The sequence below is a fragment of the Diabrotica virgifera genome, chromosome 7 (genome assembly GCF_917563875.1).
Source record: "Diabrotica virgifera virgifera chromosome 7, PGI_DIABVI_V3a".
NCBI lineage: Eukaryota > Metazoa > Arthropoda > Insecta > Coleoptera > Chrysomelidae > Diabrotica > Diabrotica virgifera.
The window spans coordinates 203925634-203941225 of record NC_065449.1 but is presented as its reverse complement, the minus strand read 5'-3'; the positions used below and the strand labels follow the sequence as shown (position 1 = coordinate 203941225).

At 32.0% G+C, this 15592-nt stretch overlaps 1 protein-coding gene across 1 annotated transcript in view; it reads left to right on the top strand.

The window, feature by feature from the left end:
• Positions 1-15592, top strand: part of LOC114326553 (putative aldehyde dehydrogenase family 7 member A1 homolog) — a 50095-nt gene that overhangs the window by 9457 nt on the left and 25046 nt on the right. The window contains exons 2-3 of the mRNA XM_028274946.2: positions 8060-8276; positions 12271-12488. Coding sequence (XP_028130747.1) covers positions 8060-8276; positions 12271-12488 — 435 coding nt within the window. The remainder of the gene's footprint in view (positions 1-8059; positions 8277-12270; positions 12489-15592) is intronic.

The following is a 15592-nucleotide window of genomic DNA, read 5'->3' as shown; positions in this document are numbered from 1 at the left end:
TCTTCGAAATGAATAAATACCCCATAAATTAATTGTATGTATTTGCAAGTATTTGGAAGTTTATTCACATTTCCCTGGCTCGACTAAACCTCATTTCAGACTCATCTTTAACACTTACCGACAATGCTGTTTAGCTTTAATATTATCCATACTTTTTACCTAATCATCTTAGACTAGAATAACTTCGTTTTTGTCTTAATGTGTGGAAAATTGTCAGCTTTTTAAAGATGAAAAAATATTTCCTGTACGAGTAATAGTTTAAAACTTAGTTTAATGGTTTAAGAAGTTAAAAATAACAAAAATTGTTTTTTTGAACATTCGTTGGTGCATATTAAAAGTATAATGTTTTCACCTTTCATTATGGTACCAGTAGAATTACGGAATCTTCATTATTTTATGACTTATGTTATCACAAAATATGACCTCTGGTATGAACAATTTAAAAAACTTTTAAAATAATTAATGAATCGAGCTGAAATTTTGAGGATTATAGTATGATAAAATTGATCCAAATAATGGCATAACCCAGACATCCAAAGTGAAAGTTATCCTCTTCTTCTTAACGTGCCCTATCAAGTCCCCTTGACGTTGGCGATTAACATGGCGAAACTGTCTCTGTCTCGAGCTATTCTAAATAGGTGTTCTGCTTTCTTTATTCCTGTCCACTCCCGGATATTCTTCAACCAAGAGACCTGCTTTCTACCAATTCCACTGCGTCCTTCGATTTTACCCATCATAATAAGTTGAAGAATATTATACCGTTCTCCCCTTACTACGTGTCCAAAATAGGCCATCTTTCTATATTTGATGTTATCAAGCAGCTCGCGGGTAGCATTTGCTCTCTTAAGGACTGCCACATTTGTCAGCATAGCCGTCCATGGTATTTTCAGAATACGTCTGTGCAGCCACATTTCAAAGGCCTCCAAACCGTTAATAGTGGATATTTTTAATGTCCATTCTTCGACACCATACAAGAGGACTGACCAAATGTAGCATTTAATCATGCGCTTTCGAAGTTAAAGTTGCAAGGTATCATTACAGAAGAATGACCTCATTTTTAAAAATGTCGTGCGGGCTATCTCGATTCTACATTTTATCTCTTTATCTGGATCTAGTTGTTCAGTAATATGGCAACCAAGATATTTAAAACTGGGTACTCTTTGAATTAATGACCATCAACATATAACCGTGAATCTTGATGGGCTAAACGACTAAATACCATGTATTTTGTTTTTGAACAGTTTATATTTAGGCAAAACTCTCTTCCCACTATGTCAATGGCATTTAAAAGGTGTTGTAATCCATTCATATCATCACTTAAAATAACTGTATCGTCTGCATATCTGATTGTATTTATCAGAATTCCATTAACTTTCACACCCCATTCCAAATTATGCAGCGCTTCCTTAAATATTCTATCTGAATATAAATTGAATAACAGTGGGGACAGTATACAACCCTGTCTGACACCTCTTTGTATTTTGCATATTTCTGTTGATTTTCCGTTTATGCAAGCTGTCGCTGTTTGACGCCAGTATAATTTTTCTATGATTCGTACATCTTGACTATCAACTCCTTTATCCTTTAATGTTTTAATTAATCTGTGATGTTGTACTCGATCAAAGGCCTTCTCATAGTAAATAAATACAGTAAAGACGTCTTTCATTTGATCTCGGCATTTCTGCAATAACACATTTAGTGCAAAGAGTGCGTCTCGGGTTCCCAGTCCATTTCTGAAGCCAAATTGTGTTTCATCCTGGTCTTCTTCACATTTATCTCTGATTCCAAAGTTATCCTCCAACACCAAATTGTTCTAGAAAAAAGTCACACCATTTTGAGCGTCTGGTTGGGGGGGAGGGAGAAGGGGGAAAATCGGTAACTTCGTAATTTTTTACGTTTTTCGTCAATATTTCTAAAACTATGCGGTGTAGCATGAACAACCTTCTATACAAAAATGTTCTACATTAAATTTGAAATAAAAAGATCCTATGCATAATCCTTCTAAAATGAACGGTTCCAAAGGTACGGGCGTAGTATAGTGTAATTGGTCCAAAAAAACGCCTAACCCAGACATGCAAAGTAAAAGTTTTCCTCCAATACCAAATTGTTCTATAATGGTCCACATATTGTTCAGTAAAAAGTTACATCATTTTGAGCGTCCGATTTGGGGGGGGGGGGGGCGATTGGGGAGAAGTCGGTAAATTAGTAGTTTTTTTACGTTTTTCGTCAATAGTTCTAAAACTATGCTTTAGCGTAAACAATGTTCTATACAAAAATGTTCTACATAAAATTTAAAAGAAAAAAGGTCCATACATAATTATTATAAAATCAACGGTTCCAGAGTTACAGAGGGTGAAAAGTGAAGGTTTTTGATATTTTTTATATTATTTGGACAACTGATGATGATTTTGGGTGGTGAGATTGACGTTTCTTCAAGAGCTTATCACTAACATACCATCGGCCACTGAAATAGCAAATTTTATGTACAAAAAATTTCTTTCATTAGTAATAATATTATAAATTGCCCAAAAAATATAAAAAGTATCTAAAACCTCCACTTTTCACCGTCCGTAACTCTGGAACCGTTGATTTTATAACAATTTTGTATTGAACCTTTTTTGTTTTAAATTTTATATAGAAAATTTGTGTATAGAACATAATTTACGCAAAAGCATAGTTTTAGAAATATTGACGAAAAACGTAAATCAACTACTAATTTACTGACTTCTCCCCCATCTTCCCCCCAAACCGGACGGTCAAATTGGTGTAACTTTTTACTGAACAATATTTGGACCATATACAACAATTTTGTGTTGGAGGAAAACTTTTACTTTTGATGTCAGGGTTAGGCCTTTTTTGGACCAATTATAAGATACTATCTCCGTAACTTTGGAACCGTTCATTTTAGAAGGATTATGCAGGGCCTTTTTATTTCAAATTTAATGTAGAACATTTTTGTATAGAAGGTTGTTCATGCTAAACTGCCTAGTTTTAGAAATATTGACGAGAAACCTAAAAACTACGAATTTACCGATTTCTCCCCCCTCTCCCCCCCCCCCCCAAACCCGACGCTCAAAATGGTGTGACTTTTTTCTGAACATTATGTGGAATATATAGAACAATTTGGTGTTGGAGGATAACTTTCACTTTGGATGTCTGGGTTTGGGTCTAGTTATACCATACTATTAGTTAGACACTATCAGACCCACTTTGAAGACAATCACAATCACAAGTGTAAGTTAACTTTTAAAAAATTTATAAACAATTAACCATTTGTCTTATTTTTATGTTTTTGTAGCAACACATTTTAGAATACGCAAGTTTGTATGTTTTTCTATCTTACAGATATCTAACAGATAAATGTTTATATTTTAGTTTAAATAGATACATTTTTAATAGGAGGCAAAAATTCGAAATAATCCAATTTTTCGCAATAAATTATTAATAATTAAAAATAACGCCGCAATTCTTGTATAAAACGTATATGATCTGTTACTATAATGTGTATGTATACTTTTTTTTGAAAAATCAGAGCCAATGAGCCAAACTTGTTTGTGATTGATTGCAGATTCATAGTCATAAATTTCTTATTTCATAACATAAGTACATACAACAATATTATTTTTAGATACATAGGTCGTAGGTACATTGTGTTGCATTTTTTATTTTGTTTTTTGTTTTTTTAATTATATTACTGTGTTTTTTAATATACAGCGTGTCTACTTAAGTTGGAAACATATGGGGAATTTTTTATTATTAATTTTACGAAAAAAAGTTATTCTTTATAAAAAGTTCTGCATAAGCATACCCCAAAACCTAAGATTCAATCATCATATATAAAATTTTCTCAATATTATACGAGGTATGTCAAAAAATATGAATTTCGGTCAAGGGTAAAGTACCTTTATTTCTCTCAATATCGAAAATTCTTATGATAAAAAGTTGTTTGGAATTAAAAACTAAGATCAAATATGCCATTACATGCTTCTAATTGAAAAAAAATATTTTTTTCTCAAATTTATGGATACCAAACATAGTTTTTAATTATTACAAATATGATAACTCTTTTATTATTCATTTTACGAAAAAAAGTTATTCTTCATAAAAAGCTCTGCATGGTCTAAAATCTAAGATACAACCATGATACCAGGAACTTTTATAAATTTTATACGAGGTGTGTCAAAAAATATGAAATTCGCTCAAGATTATAGTACCTTTATATTTCACAATATTTCAATTAGAAGGATGTAATTGCATATTGAAACATAGTTTTTATTTCTAAACAACTTTTTTAATAACCATTTTCAATATTGTGAAAAATAAAGGTACTTTACTCTTGAGTGAAATTCATATTTCTTGACATACCTCGTATAAAATTAATAAAATGTGATATCCGATAGTTGCATCTTCATTTTTATAAAGAATACCTTTTTTTCGTAAAAGTAATAATAAAAGAGTTATCGTATGTGTAACAAATAAAAACAAAGAAGTATCAATAAAGAGAAAAATTTGGAAAATATTTTTTGTTCCAATTAGAAGCATGTAATTGTATATTTTATCTTAGTTTTTATTTCCAAACAACTTTTCATAATAAGAATTTTCGATATTGAGATAAATAAAGGTGCTTTACTCTTGAACGCAGTTCATATTTTTTGACATACCTCGTATAATATTGACAAAATTTGATATCTGATGATTTAATCTTAGGTTTTAGAGCATGCAGAACTTTTTATAAAGAATAACTTTTTTTTTCGTAAAATGAATAACAAAAAAGTTTCCCATATGTTTCCAACTTAAGTAGACACGTTGTATATTTTAATTTGTGCTAAACACTTTTTTTACTTTCTTTTTTTATTTTTTTTCTTTTTTTTTGTTTCATTTTTTTTGTTATTATTTTACTATGTGTTTTTATATATTTTTTTTTTCTTCTTTTTAATTTTTTCAAACCACATTAACAAATTCTGCCTAGTTAGTAGGTACATATTACATTTACAACTTCTATTAACATAATTTAACATGTTTATAAATGAGATGAAGAATTTCCATATCATTTGTAAATTGTAAATATTAAAGTATTAAGGTTTATTGGGAATAAACATTTTAAATCTTTTAATTCCTTATAGAGGTCGTTTATATTATTTATTTGTAAATTACATTCTAATATGACATGTGTTAGATCTCAGATTTTGCCACAAGTACAATTAGGAGTATCTGACAAGCCGATTCTATGCATGTAAGATGGCGTAAGTGCATGATTGGATCTCAGCCGATTAATGGTCTTTATAAAATGTCTATTATATTCTGTGTAAAACCATCTTCTTGAGAATATCCTAGGGTTACAATGAGCAAAATTTGAGCCAGTATTACATTCGTTGTAATAGAGTTGCCAATTATTTTTAAGTTTTTGTCTGCTAAAAGTATCGATATCTGAAGCTGGAATGAAATTTTTGTTTTTTATTTTTTCTCCGATCATATAAGCTTATTTAGCAAAATTGTCAACTATTTCATTGCCTTTTATTCCCGAATTGTCCTTAATCCAAGCAATTGTTACATTTACTCCCAATTGTATAGTTTCAGAGTTTTAAAAATATATTCAATTCAATGTGGTTTATATGTTTGACTGTTTGAATGTTACTCAATCTATCCACCACGCTTTTACTGTCAGTAAATATAACATAATTACTAGTTGGATTCAGTAGTAAGTACATACTGAACAGCAAACATTACTGCTTTCATTTCTGCTGTGTATAATATTGAGCATTCAATAGGTAGGCTATATTGATGATGGTAATTTTTATTTTCGTGGAATACTGCTTATACCTATATACCTATATTATCGGAAAAACTCGTCAAATATCTTTCTAATGATGTCGTCAACAAGGTTAAATTATGCTTATTTCCCTGGAGTCTTATTTAGTACTTACTATTACAAATAATAAACATAAAGGCAGGGGGAATAGATCCTAAAGGAGGAGAATGAATAATGAAAATGGTTAAACTGGTCGTTTGTGGAGAGTATGTTACTACCTCCATGAACCAAAACCTGTAGTTAGTAAAACTTTTTCCAACGGAGCGGAGAAATACCAATTTCTTTAAAGTTCTTGCCAATCCCGTTGTTATTTCACAACTTAAAATTTGTCAATACACGATCATGTATTTAAAAATCTTTAGTCTTTCTCTTTTTGCTTATAAACATGGTTATTAGGAAAATTAATTTAATTGAATTTAAATTTTTCGTTGCTATTACAGTAGAACCCCGAAAATCCGAACTAATTGGGGGGACAACCTGTTCGGATTCCGAAAAGTTCGGATTATCCGAAAGTTAGCCTAACTATGAAGTAGTTCAAAGCTTTCATTGTCGTTGATTTTGAGTAGCCAAACGTGTGGATACTATTTTTCGACTCAAGTTGACTACGATAGAACCGAAATAAGTTTATGTTTAACCTTTATAATCACTACCTATACAGAGAGAGTCTGTAATTTGGAATAAATTCAATATCTCAAATACTAATTGTTTTTTTGAAAAATGCTCAGACACTTTGCTAGTATTTCAAATTGTCCTCTTTGACATACAATAATAATGTGTACAGGGTGTCCCAATTTAGAGATATGACGTCATCGTTATTTTTCTTAAATGGCAACACTGTCATTTTGATAGCTATTTTGATAGGGTGTGTAAAGTTACACATTACTGCAAAATTTCAAATTTTTATTTTCTACCATTTACAAGATAATAAAAAATAACAAAGTTATGTCTGTAATTTGGAATAAGTTCAATAATTCAAATATTAATTGTTTTTTTTAAATGCTCAAACCAGTTGATAAGCATTTCAAATTGTCATTTTTGTCATAAAATAATAATGTATACAGAGTGTCCCATTTTAGATCATCAGGGTGTTATCATTGATTTTCCTTACAGGCAACACTTTCATTTTGATAGCTATTTTGATAGGGTGTGTAAAGTTCTACATAACTGCAAAATTTCAAATTTTTATTCCCTACCATTTACAAGAAAATAAAAAATAACAAAGTTATGAAAAACAAGTAATCAAGTAATAATTTAATTATTTAATTATTTAAATTAAGCAAAGGCTAATAATGTTGCCCTTAATTATTGTCAAATAGTCAATGGACAACATTATAAGCATTTGCTTAATTGAAATAATTGAATTCAATTATTATTCAATTACTTGTTTTTCATAACTGTGTTATTTTTTATTATCTTGTAAATGGTAGGGAATAAAAATTTGAAATTCTGCAGTTATTTATAACGTAACACATCCTATTAAAATAGCTATCAAAATGACAGTGTTGCCATTTAAGAAAATCAACGATGACGTCGTATCTCTAAATTGGGACACCCTGTATACATTATTATTGAATGTCAAAAATGACAATTTGAAATACTAATTGACGGGTCTGAGCATTTTTCAAAAGTACAATTAGTATTTCAATTATTGAATTTATTCCAAATTCCAGACATAACTTTGTTATTTCTTATTATCTTGTAAATGGTAGAGAATAAAAATTTGATATTTTGCAGTTATGTATAACTTTACACACCCTATCAACATACCTATCAAAATGACAGTGTTGCCATTTAAGAAAATCAACGATGACGTCATATCTCGAAATTGGGACACCCTGTATACATTGTTATTGTATGTCAAAAAGGACAATTTGACATACTAATCTACGGGTCTGAGCATTTTTCAAAAAAACCATTAGTATTTGAGATATTGAATTTATTCCAAATTACAGACTCTCTCTGTATAATTAAAGTACGTATTTATTTTTAAGAAAATTTTAAATGTCAAAGTCTTATTAATCCTACGTTGTTTAATTCTCTGGTTTTACTCTGTATAATAAACATGTTTTTAAGTTTTTGACTTGAATTTTTTAATTTTTTTCACTTTGCGTTGGTTCGGATTTGCCGAACGTTCGGATTAGCGGGGTTCGGATTTGCGTGGTTCAGATTTGCGGGGTTCTACTCTATAGCATTAAAATAAAAATTGAAAAAGAGTATTATAAACTTAATAATTTAATTTATTTTTTGTAGGTAGTACAATCAATTTGTCCCAGCAATGGGAAAGTTATAGCAGAGGTTCAACAGGGCTCAATAACAGATTATGAATCCTGCGTGGAAGCATCCAAAGCAGCTTGGAATGTTTGGGCAGACTTACCAGCTCCAGCAAGAGGCGAAATCGTTAGACAGATTGGAAACGCCTTAAGAGAAAATCTCGTTCCGTTGGGAAAGTTAGTATCTATTGAAATGGGTAAGTAGAGAATATGGTACTTTCTGAAATGTCCAACTTTACTTACTCCGTGACGTTACAACTTATGGGTTTTAGCAGACTCAACAACATGCCTCCACTCTTCTCTATCTTGAGCAATCTCTATCCAATTCTCCACGCCCATAGCTTTCAGGTCTCCTGCTATATTATCTCGCCACCGGAGGGCGTCCGCGTGGTCATCCTTCAGCTGGTACTTCTTCCTATACCAGCCTTACTGTTCTTTGGTCTGAATGTCTTCTGAGGTGTACTGCCCATTAGACTCTTCTGGACTTTATTTCTTTTATGATGTTGGCGTCTGGGTATAGTTGTTCGAGCTCTTTATTAGTTCTTATCCTATATTATCCTGATGCTTCATCAAGCACAGGCCCAAAGATCTTCATTAAGATTTTTAATTCCCAAACACGTAGTCTTTCTTCGTTTGCCATTATTAACGTCCACGTTTCGCTTCCATACATCATTACGGGTCGTATGATTGTTTTACATACTTTTATCTTTGTACGTCTTGTTAGTTGGTTATAAGGTTTTGAAGGGCATAAAGACATCTGTTGCAGGCTTGTATCCTATTGTTTATTTCTTGTGATCCGTTATTGTTGTTCCAAGATACTTAAATTCTCTAACGCGCTCAACGTTAGCGTCTAGGAAAAAAATCCAGCGAAAGTTGGTTCCGTGTACTCACAATCTGAGTAAACTGTGAAAATAAAAGACAGCTTATGTTTAATTTCGGTTCAGAGATCATCAATCATCCCCTTACGTATGTTTCAATCTCTCCAGACCTCATCAGAGGGGGGCTACATGATCACCTCTGATCCACCACCTAGAGATGATCGTGTAAATATACTTCTCATACTATACTTGAGAGATCAAATAAGCTTCAGATATATTGGCCTCTAATGAGGAAAAGAGAGCAAGATATGAAACAAAAATAGAGAACATAATTAAACAATGTAATCAAGTAAATGAAAATCAGGTCAGAAATATCGAAGATAAATGAAGGGTTTTAAAAGAAGCACTGATAACAGCTGCAAAAGAAGTAGTGGGGGAAATCAAAGAACCTAGCCAAAAAAGATGGTACCATGACAAAGACTGTCAGAGACTAATGGAACAAAAAAACCAAGCTAGGCTTAAAATGCTGAACAACAGTACGAAAGAAACCAAAGAGGAATATACTACAAGAAGACGACAATTAAAAGAACATCTAAGATTTAAAAAGAGGAAACACAATAAAGAAAAGGTTGAAAGGATAGAAGAACATAAACAAAAACATGAAATAAAACTATTCTATAAGGAGAAAAATCTTGAAAAAAAAGGTTTCCAACCAAGAACAAAATTATGCAAAGACAAAAATGGAGACCTAATAGCAGACGAAAAAGGAGTGCTAAAACGGTGGAGAGAACATTTTAAAGAACTGTTGAATAAACAAAATCAACGTTACGAAATAGAAGAGCTAAGATTAGTAGGAGAGCCTGAAGTAGACCAACAGAAGCAGAAATAAAAGACGTAATCAAAAAATGAAAAATAACAAGGCCCCAGGATGCGATACAATAACTGTAGAAATGTTAAGATATGGAGGACATACAATACAGAGTGAAATATCAAAGTTATTACTAGAAATATGGACCACAGAAAAAATGCCAGAACAATGGAAAATTGCAGTGATATGCAATATACATAAGAAGGGAGATAAGTTATATTGCAATAATCACTGTGGAATATCACTACTAAACGTTGGATACAAAATATTTAGCAAAATATTGGAAGGAAGACTAAATTTAATAATATAATGGAACAAACAACAGGGGCTTATGAAGGAGGATTCAGGAAAGGAAGGTCAACTATAGACCAAATATTTACAGTAAGGCAAACGCTCGAAAATTCTACGAGCGGAATACCGAACTACATCATCTATTTGTAGATTTCAAACAAGCGTATGACTCAATAATCAGAAAGGAATTATATAGCGCAATGCAAGAGTTAAATGTGCCAAAAAACTAATCAGATTAGTAAAACTATGCCTAACCAACACCAAAGCAAAACTAAGGATCCAAAATCAACTGTCAGATGAATTTAACATTAATGAAGGCCTAACACAAGGGGATGCACTGTCAACAACACTTTTTAACCTTGCGTTGGAACAAGTAGTGAGGAAAACTCCTATAGATAGGGATGGTACAATATTTACAAAGCTCAATCAGGTCGTTGCCTACGCAGATGATGTAGACATAATCAGCTGGACATTAAAAGAGCTAGAACAAATTTATACATATTTTAAAGAAGTGGCACAGACTATGGGTCTAGAAGTTAATGTCTCAAAGACAAAGTGCATGATAACAACTCGGGAAAAAGTACGAACGAAAGGCAACATATCTCTGAGCAGGCAAATATTAGAAAGAGTGCACCGTTTCGAATATCTAGGATCACCAATAACAAAAGGAAATAAAAACAGTGATGAGGTAACAGCAAGATTTCACTTGGTAACAAATGCTTCGACAGCCTACAAAATATCATTAAGTCAAGATCAGTATCTAATAATTCAAAAGTCAAAATATACACAGCAGTAATGAGACCTGTAGTAATGTATGCATCAGAAACATGGACCTTGACTAGTGAACAAGAGGAACAACTTCTTAGACGGGAAAGAAAAATCTTAAGGAAAATATATGGACCTATACAGGAGAATGGAGAATGGCGTATAAGAATGAACCAAGAAATAAATACATAGAGGGTTTAACAGGCCGACTATCATAAAAGAAATACTAAGTAAACGACTGAGTTGGTTAGGACACGTAGAAAGGATGGATGATAAGGGAAATACAAAAAAAGTACTTAGAAAAGAATGAAATGGGAAGAGACCAAGAGGTAGGCCTAGCAAGAGATGGATTGATGGTATTAACCAGGATTTGAAAGACCTAGGAATACGAGAATGGGAAAAACAAGCAAAGGAAAGAAAAACATGTGCAACTATAGTCAAACAAGCAAAACACACATAACGCCGAAAAGACCTCCTTAAAAAAGAAACAAGAAAGTAATATTTTAGATAAATATCGTTTAGAGCTTTTAAGGAGTTATGCGTGTGGCTGGCCTCCACACCATGTAAAACTTTAGAGCCTAGAAACCCCAACGGGCGACCATGGCCCTCCATGGGCTGTCAGCAGTCACCGATGATGATGATGATCATGAAGATACTATACTTGAGACTTAAATAGATCAAGAAAATAGACAGGTATAAGGATAGTGAGATACTTATTGCGGAAACAATGGAGAATGTAAAGTACTCAGTATATTATATCTGGGAGATGGAGCCCTTTGCTCAAGGTTGTTAATTCAGGAAACACTCGTATCTACTCATCACTATTTATTTGGATTATTTACAGATACAAATAAGTTGGTTAGTACTTAGCTGAGGACGTACCTACCGCTTTATAATGATATCTTCATCAGAGCTCATAGCTCAGATTTCGGGTATCGGATTCTAATAATTATTGACCGAGCTTCCTGCATGCCTTTATTTATATCAACAAATATTACGTGACACATACCAGTCTTACTGGGTCAAGTTTCTATTATATAATATGTGCATTATTGCTACGTTAACAGAAAAACCACTGTGTCATCACCACGCACGTAGATTAAAACGATTAAACGAATAACATCTTTTGATCAAATATGGGACAGGTATAATGGGACAGGTATAATGGGACAGATATAAATCTAGAATGTCAATTTTTTTCCTTAAAGCGAGTGAGATCTGCGTGAGTTAAATCTGGATAAACAAATATAATTCACTAAAAGGTTAGGCATTGTTTAAAAACAATTTTAATCAAAAAATGATTTATAAAAAAGCTTTATAAAATTTAAACCAAATGAATATGTCATCATTTGATCTCTATCGAAGTCTTAAATTTCTGATATTTTTTATTTGTTGAATATGTATTATTTCATTGATGATTAATTTGATATCATTGATAATTACTTTTAGGAAAAATTTTACCCGAAGGTATAGGAGAAGTCCAAGAATATGTAGATATTTGTGATTACGCTGTAGGATTATCAAGGACGTTAGCCGGATCCATTTTCCCATCGGAACGTCCCGGACATGTACTTCTGGAAAAATGGAATCCGTTGGGGGTTATAGGAGTAATTTCAGCATTTAACTTCCCCATAGCAGTATACGGCTGGAACAGTGCTATTGCAATGGTAAAACAATAATAATATTAATTTATTTATTTAATGACAATAAACGGGACAAACTCACTGTAAAAATAATACAACAATGCAACTTAAACAAAAATAAAAATACAATACAAATATTAAATTACAAATAAATGCGTATTTTAACCATTTACTACCAACAAGCTAATTTTTCGTGAGTAGTTTCATTTTGACGAGACGTAGAGGGGTGGAGGGTAAATTTAAAATTTTAAATATAAACCCCGCGACATTTCGCAAAATGAACATCAGATCGAAAAACTGCAAAGTACACTTTCAAAATTTACACTTTTTTCAGCAGAAAAACGATGTAAAATCGAATTTGATGGGAAAATAATACGATGCACTACGATGTAAAATCGAAATTGATGGGAAAATAATAAAGCAGGAAGAAAGGTTTAGATATCTGGGAATAGATATAATCAGTTACGGAGATGTTGAAGAGGAAGTACGACAATAAAGCTTAAAAGTAAGTAAAGCGCCGGGATCTCTTAATGACACAATCTGGAAGAACAAACACCTAAGACAAGACACAAAAGCAAGAATCTATAAAGCAGCAATTAGACTTATATTGATATACACGGCGGAGACAAGACCTGATATATCTAAAACGAGACGACTACTAGAAACAACAGAGATGAAAATACTCCGACGAATATCAGGGAAAAGTCTGTTGGATAGGGAGAGAAGCGAAAACATAAGAAGATCATGCAATGTAGAAGACATAAATAGATGGGTGACAAAACGGAAACAGGAGTGGAACGAACACATTAGTAGAATGGCAGAGGATAGGATAGTACGAATAGCACGAGATAAGTCACCAAATGGACGAAGAAGTATTGGCAGACCAAGAAAAAGATGGTGCGATAACTTAAACAATTTAGGAGGCTAATATTGAAGAAGAAACAGGCTTTAAAGCCTACATACAAGAAGGAAGAAAAAGAAGAAGAAGCAAATGTTTTTGAAAAATCTATCGAATGGTACCAAACACGACCCCCCCCCCACGAAGGTGGTGTGGGGGTTTTTTTAAAATCTTAAATGGGACCACCAAATTTTTATTGCAGATTTGGATTCTTTGCGTAAAAATAAGCAACTTTTATTCGAGACATTTTTTCAAATCATGGATAGATTGATGGTGCTATAATCGGAAAAAACGATTGATGGAAATGGAAAATTAAATTAAAAAATGGAAAATCCCCATAAAAATGAAAAATTTTACTTAACTTTTTTTGGTTTTAAGACCTAGTAATCATAACCCAATAGGTCCCTATAATGCTTGAGTGACTACAAATTTAGCATACTTTGCTTCTCTACCATAAGTATTTGTTTTAAATGTAATTTCAGTATAATTTTGTATGTTAATTTCGATTAAAACATGTATTTGTTATACCTGCAATTTAAAATATTTTTTGTAGATTAATTGAAAATGATTTAATTAAACCCTCATTATACTCCATTAAAATGTTACATTTTTTAAGCCATACCTTGCATTTGTTAGGAGTCAATTTTAGTTCTTTAGTGTGTAGAGGCGATCAGTAGAAGCTTAAGTTCAAGTTTTTGGGGTCGCCACCCTTGTCCCCCGGTCGTCATCTTGGAAATGAGGTGCAAAGGAGTTTCGCGCTATATCTCGTAAACTACCAACCCTACGTAAAATCTAATTAAACATAAAATGTATCAAATTAAGTTTTCTATAATTTTATTTCTATTACTTTTTATCGTCAAATGACCAACAAACAAAAAAGATATAAAAAAAATATGTAAAAAAATTTTAACAAGTTTCCTTTTGGAGGTTATAACTTTTTTTCAGTTCATTTTAAAATAAAATAACATTACAGCAATTTTGTAGAGGGTTTTTCAGCGAACCATTTCCACTATAAAATTGTTTAATTCTATTTATTTATATAGGTTTTACAGCGCTCCAAACTTGACCAGATTCTCGAATGCTCATAGGGTTACAATAAAAACAAAAGTTAGGCTTACTTTTCTATCTATATATATTTTTTATTCATACAATTTATTATGATTTTAACATTCCTATGCTATTATTAATCTGTTTTTGACCTTTCTCCCCACTATAAAACGTATAATCCAAAGCATATATAGAAAAGGCCCAAGAAGTTGTTTGAGGACAAATTCGCCGGTTCAGAAGAAGAATGACGCAACCGCAAAATGCAAAATTCTTAAGAAGAACAAAAAACGAATTTTTGATACCATAATCATAAAGTGTTATCAAAATTAGCCATTCACCACAGCGTGGTCAGGATCTCGAGATATAAGCGTTTTTTGGGGTGTGCCGCTTGTCTATGAAGTAACATAACTTTTTTTCTATTGTATATTTTGACTTAAAATTTTCCAAAAAACTTCTTTATGAATTATACTTTATTGCTGTGTTGGTTAAAATTATAAACTAAAAAGTTTATCACTCAACTTTTTTAAGTAAACATGAAACTAACGAAATATGATGACAAAATGTTTAAAAACTAACAATTCCTTTTTTAATGTATTTAAACATTTTGGACAAATTTCATTGTTATCTAGATACTTCAAAGATGACACAGTAAAATTTTCAAAATTAAATATTTACAGCGACCAAAGATACAGCGAGGTAAATATGAAAAATCATCAAAATTGATTTTCGGCATTTTTGTATAAACTTTGATTTTTAATTGATGGATTCGACCGTTACTTGCTCGACCGTTTTTAAACATGTTCCACCAAATCTAGATAAAAATAAACTTCTTCATATTCGGATTCAGCGACCTCGAAAACATAAAAATAGTCCAAAATTGGTCATTCGCCTTAAATTTGATTTTCGTGGTCGGCATAACGATTGCTGCCGCTACAAAAGAATTTAGTATATATGTTATAGTCAAAGCCCGAATTTCAGGCACTCCTAGGTTTGACTACAAGGGCGGATCCAGGGAGGGGGCCATGGGGGCCATGGCCCCCTCCGAGAATAAAAAAAATATGAATTTAAACATTTGCAGTTCAAATGTTTTTAGTTTCAAACGCATATATATTAATAAGTAAAAAACAGGGGATAAATATATCTTCTGGACTAGAATTCAACAAAAGCAGTAAAAGAAGCTTCA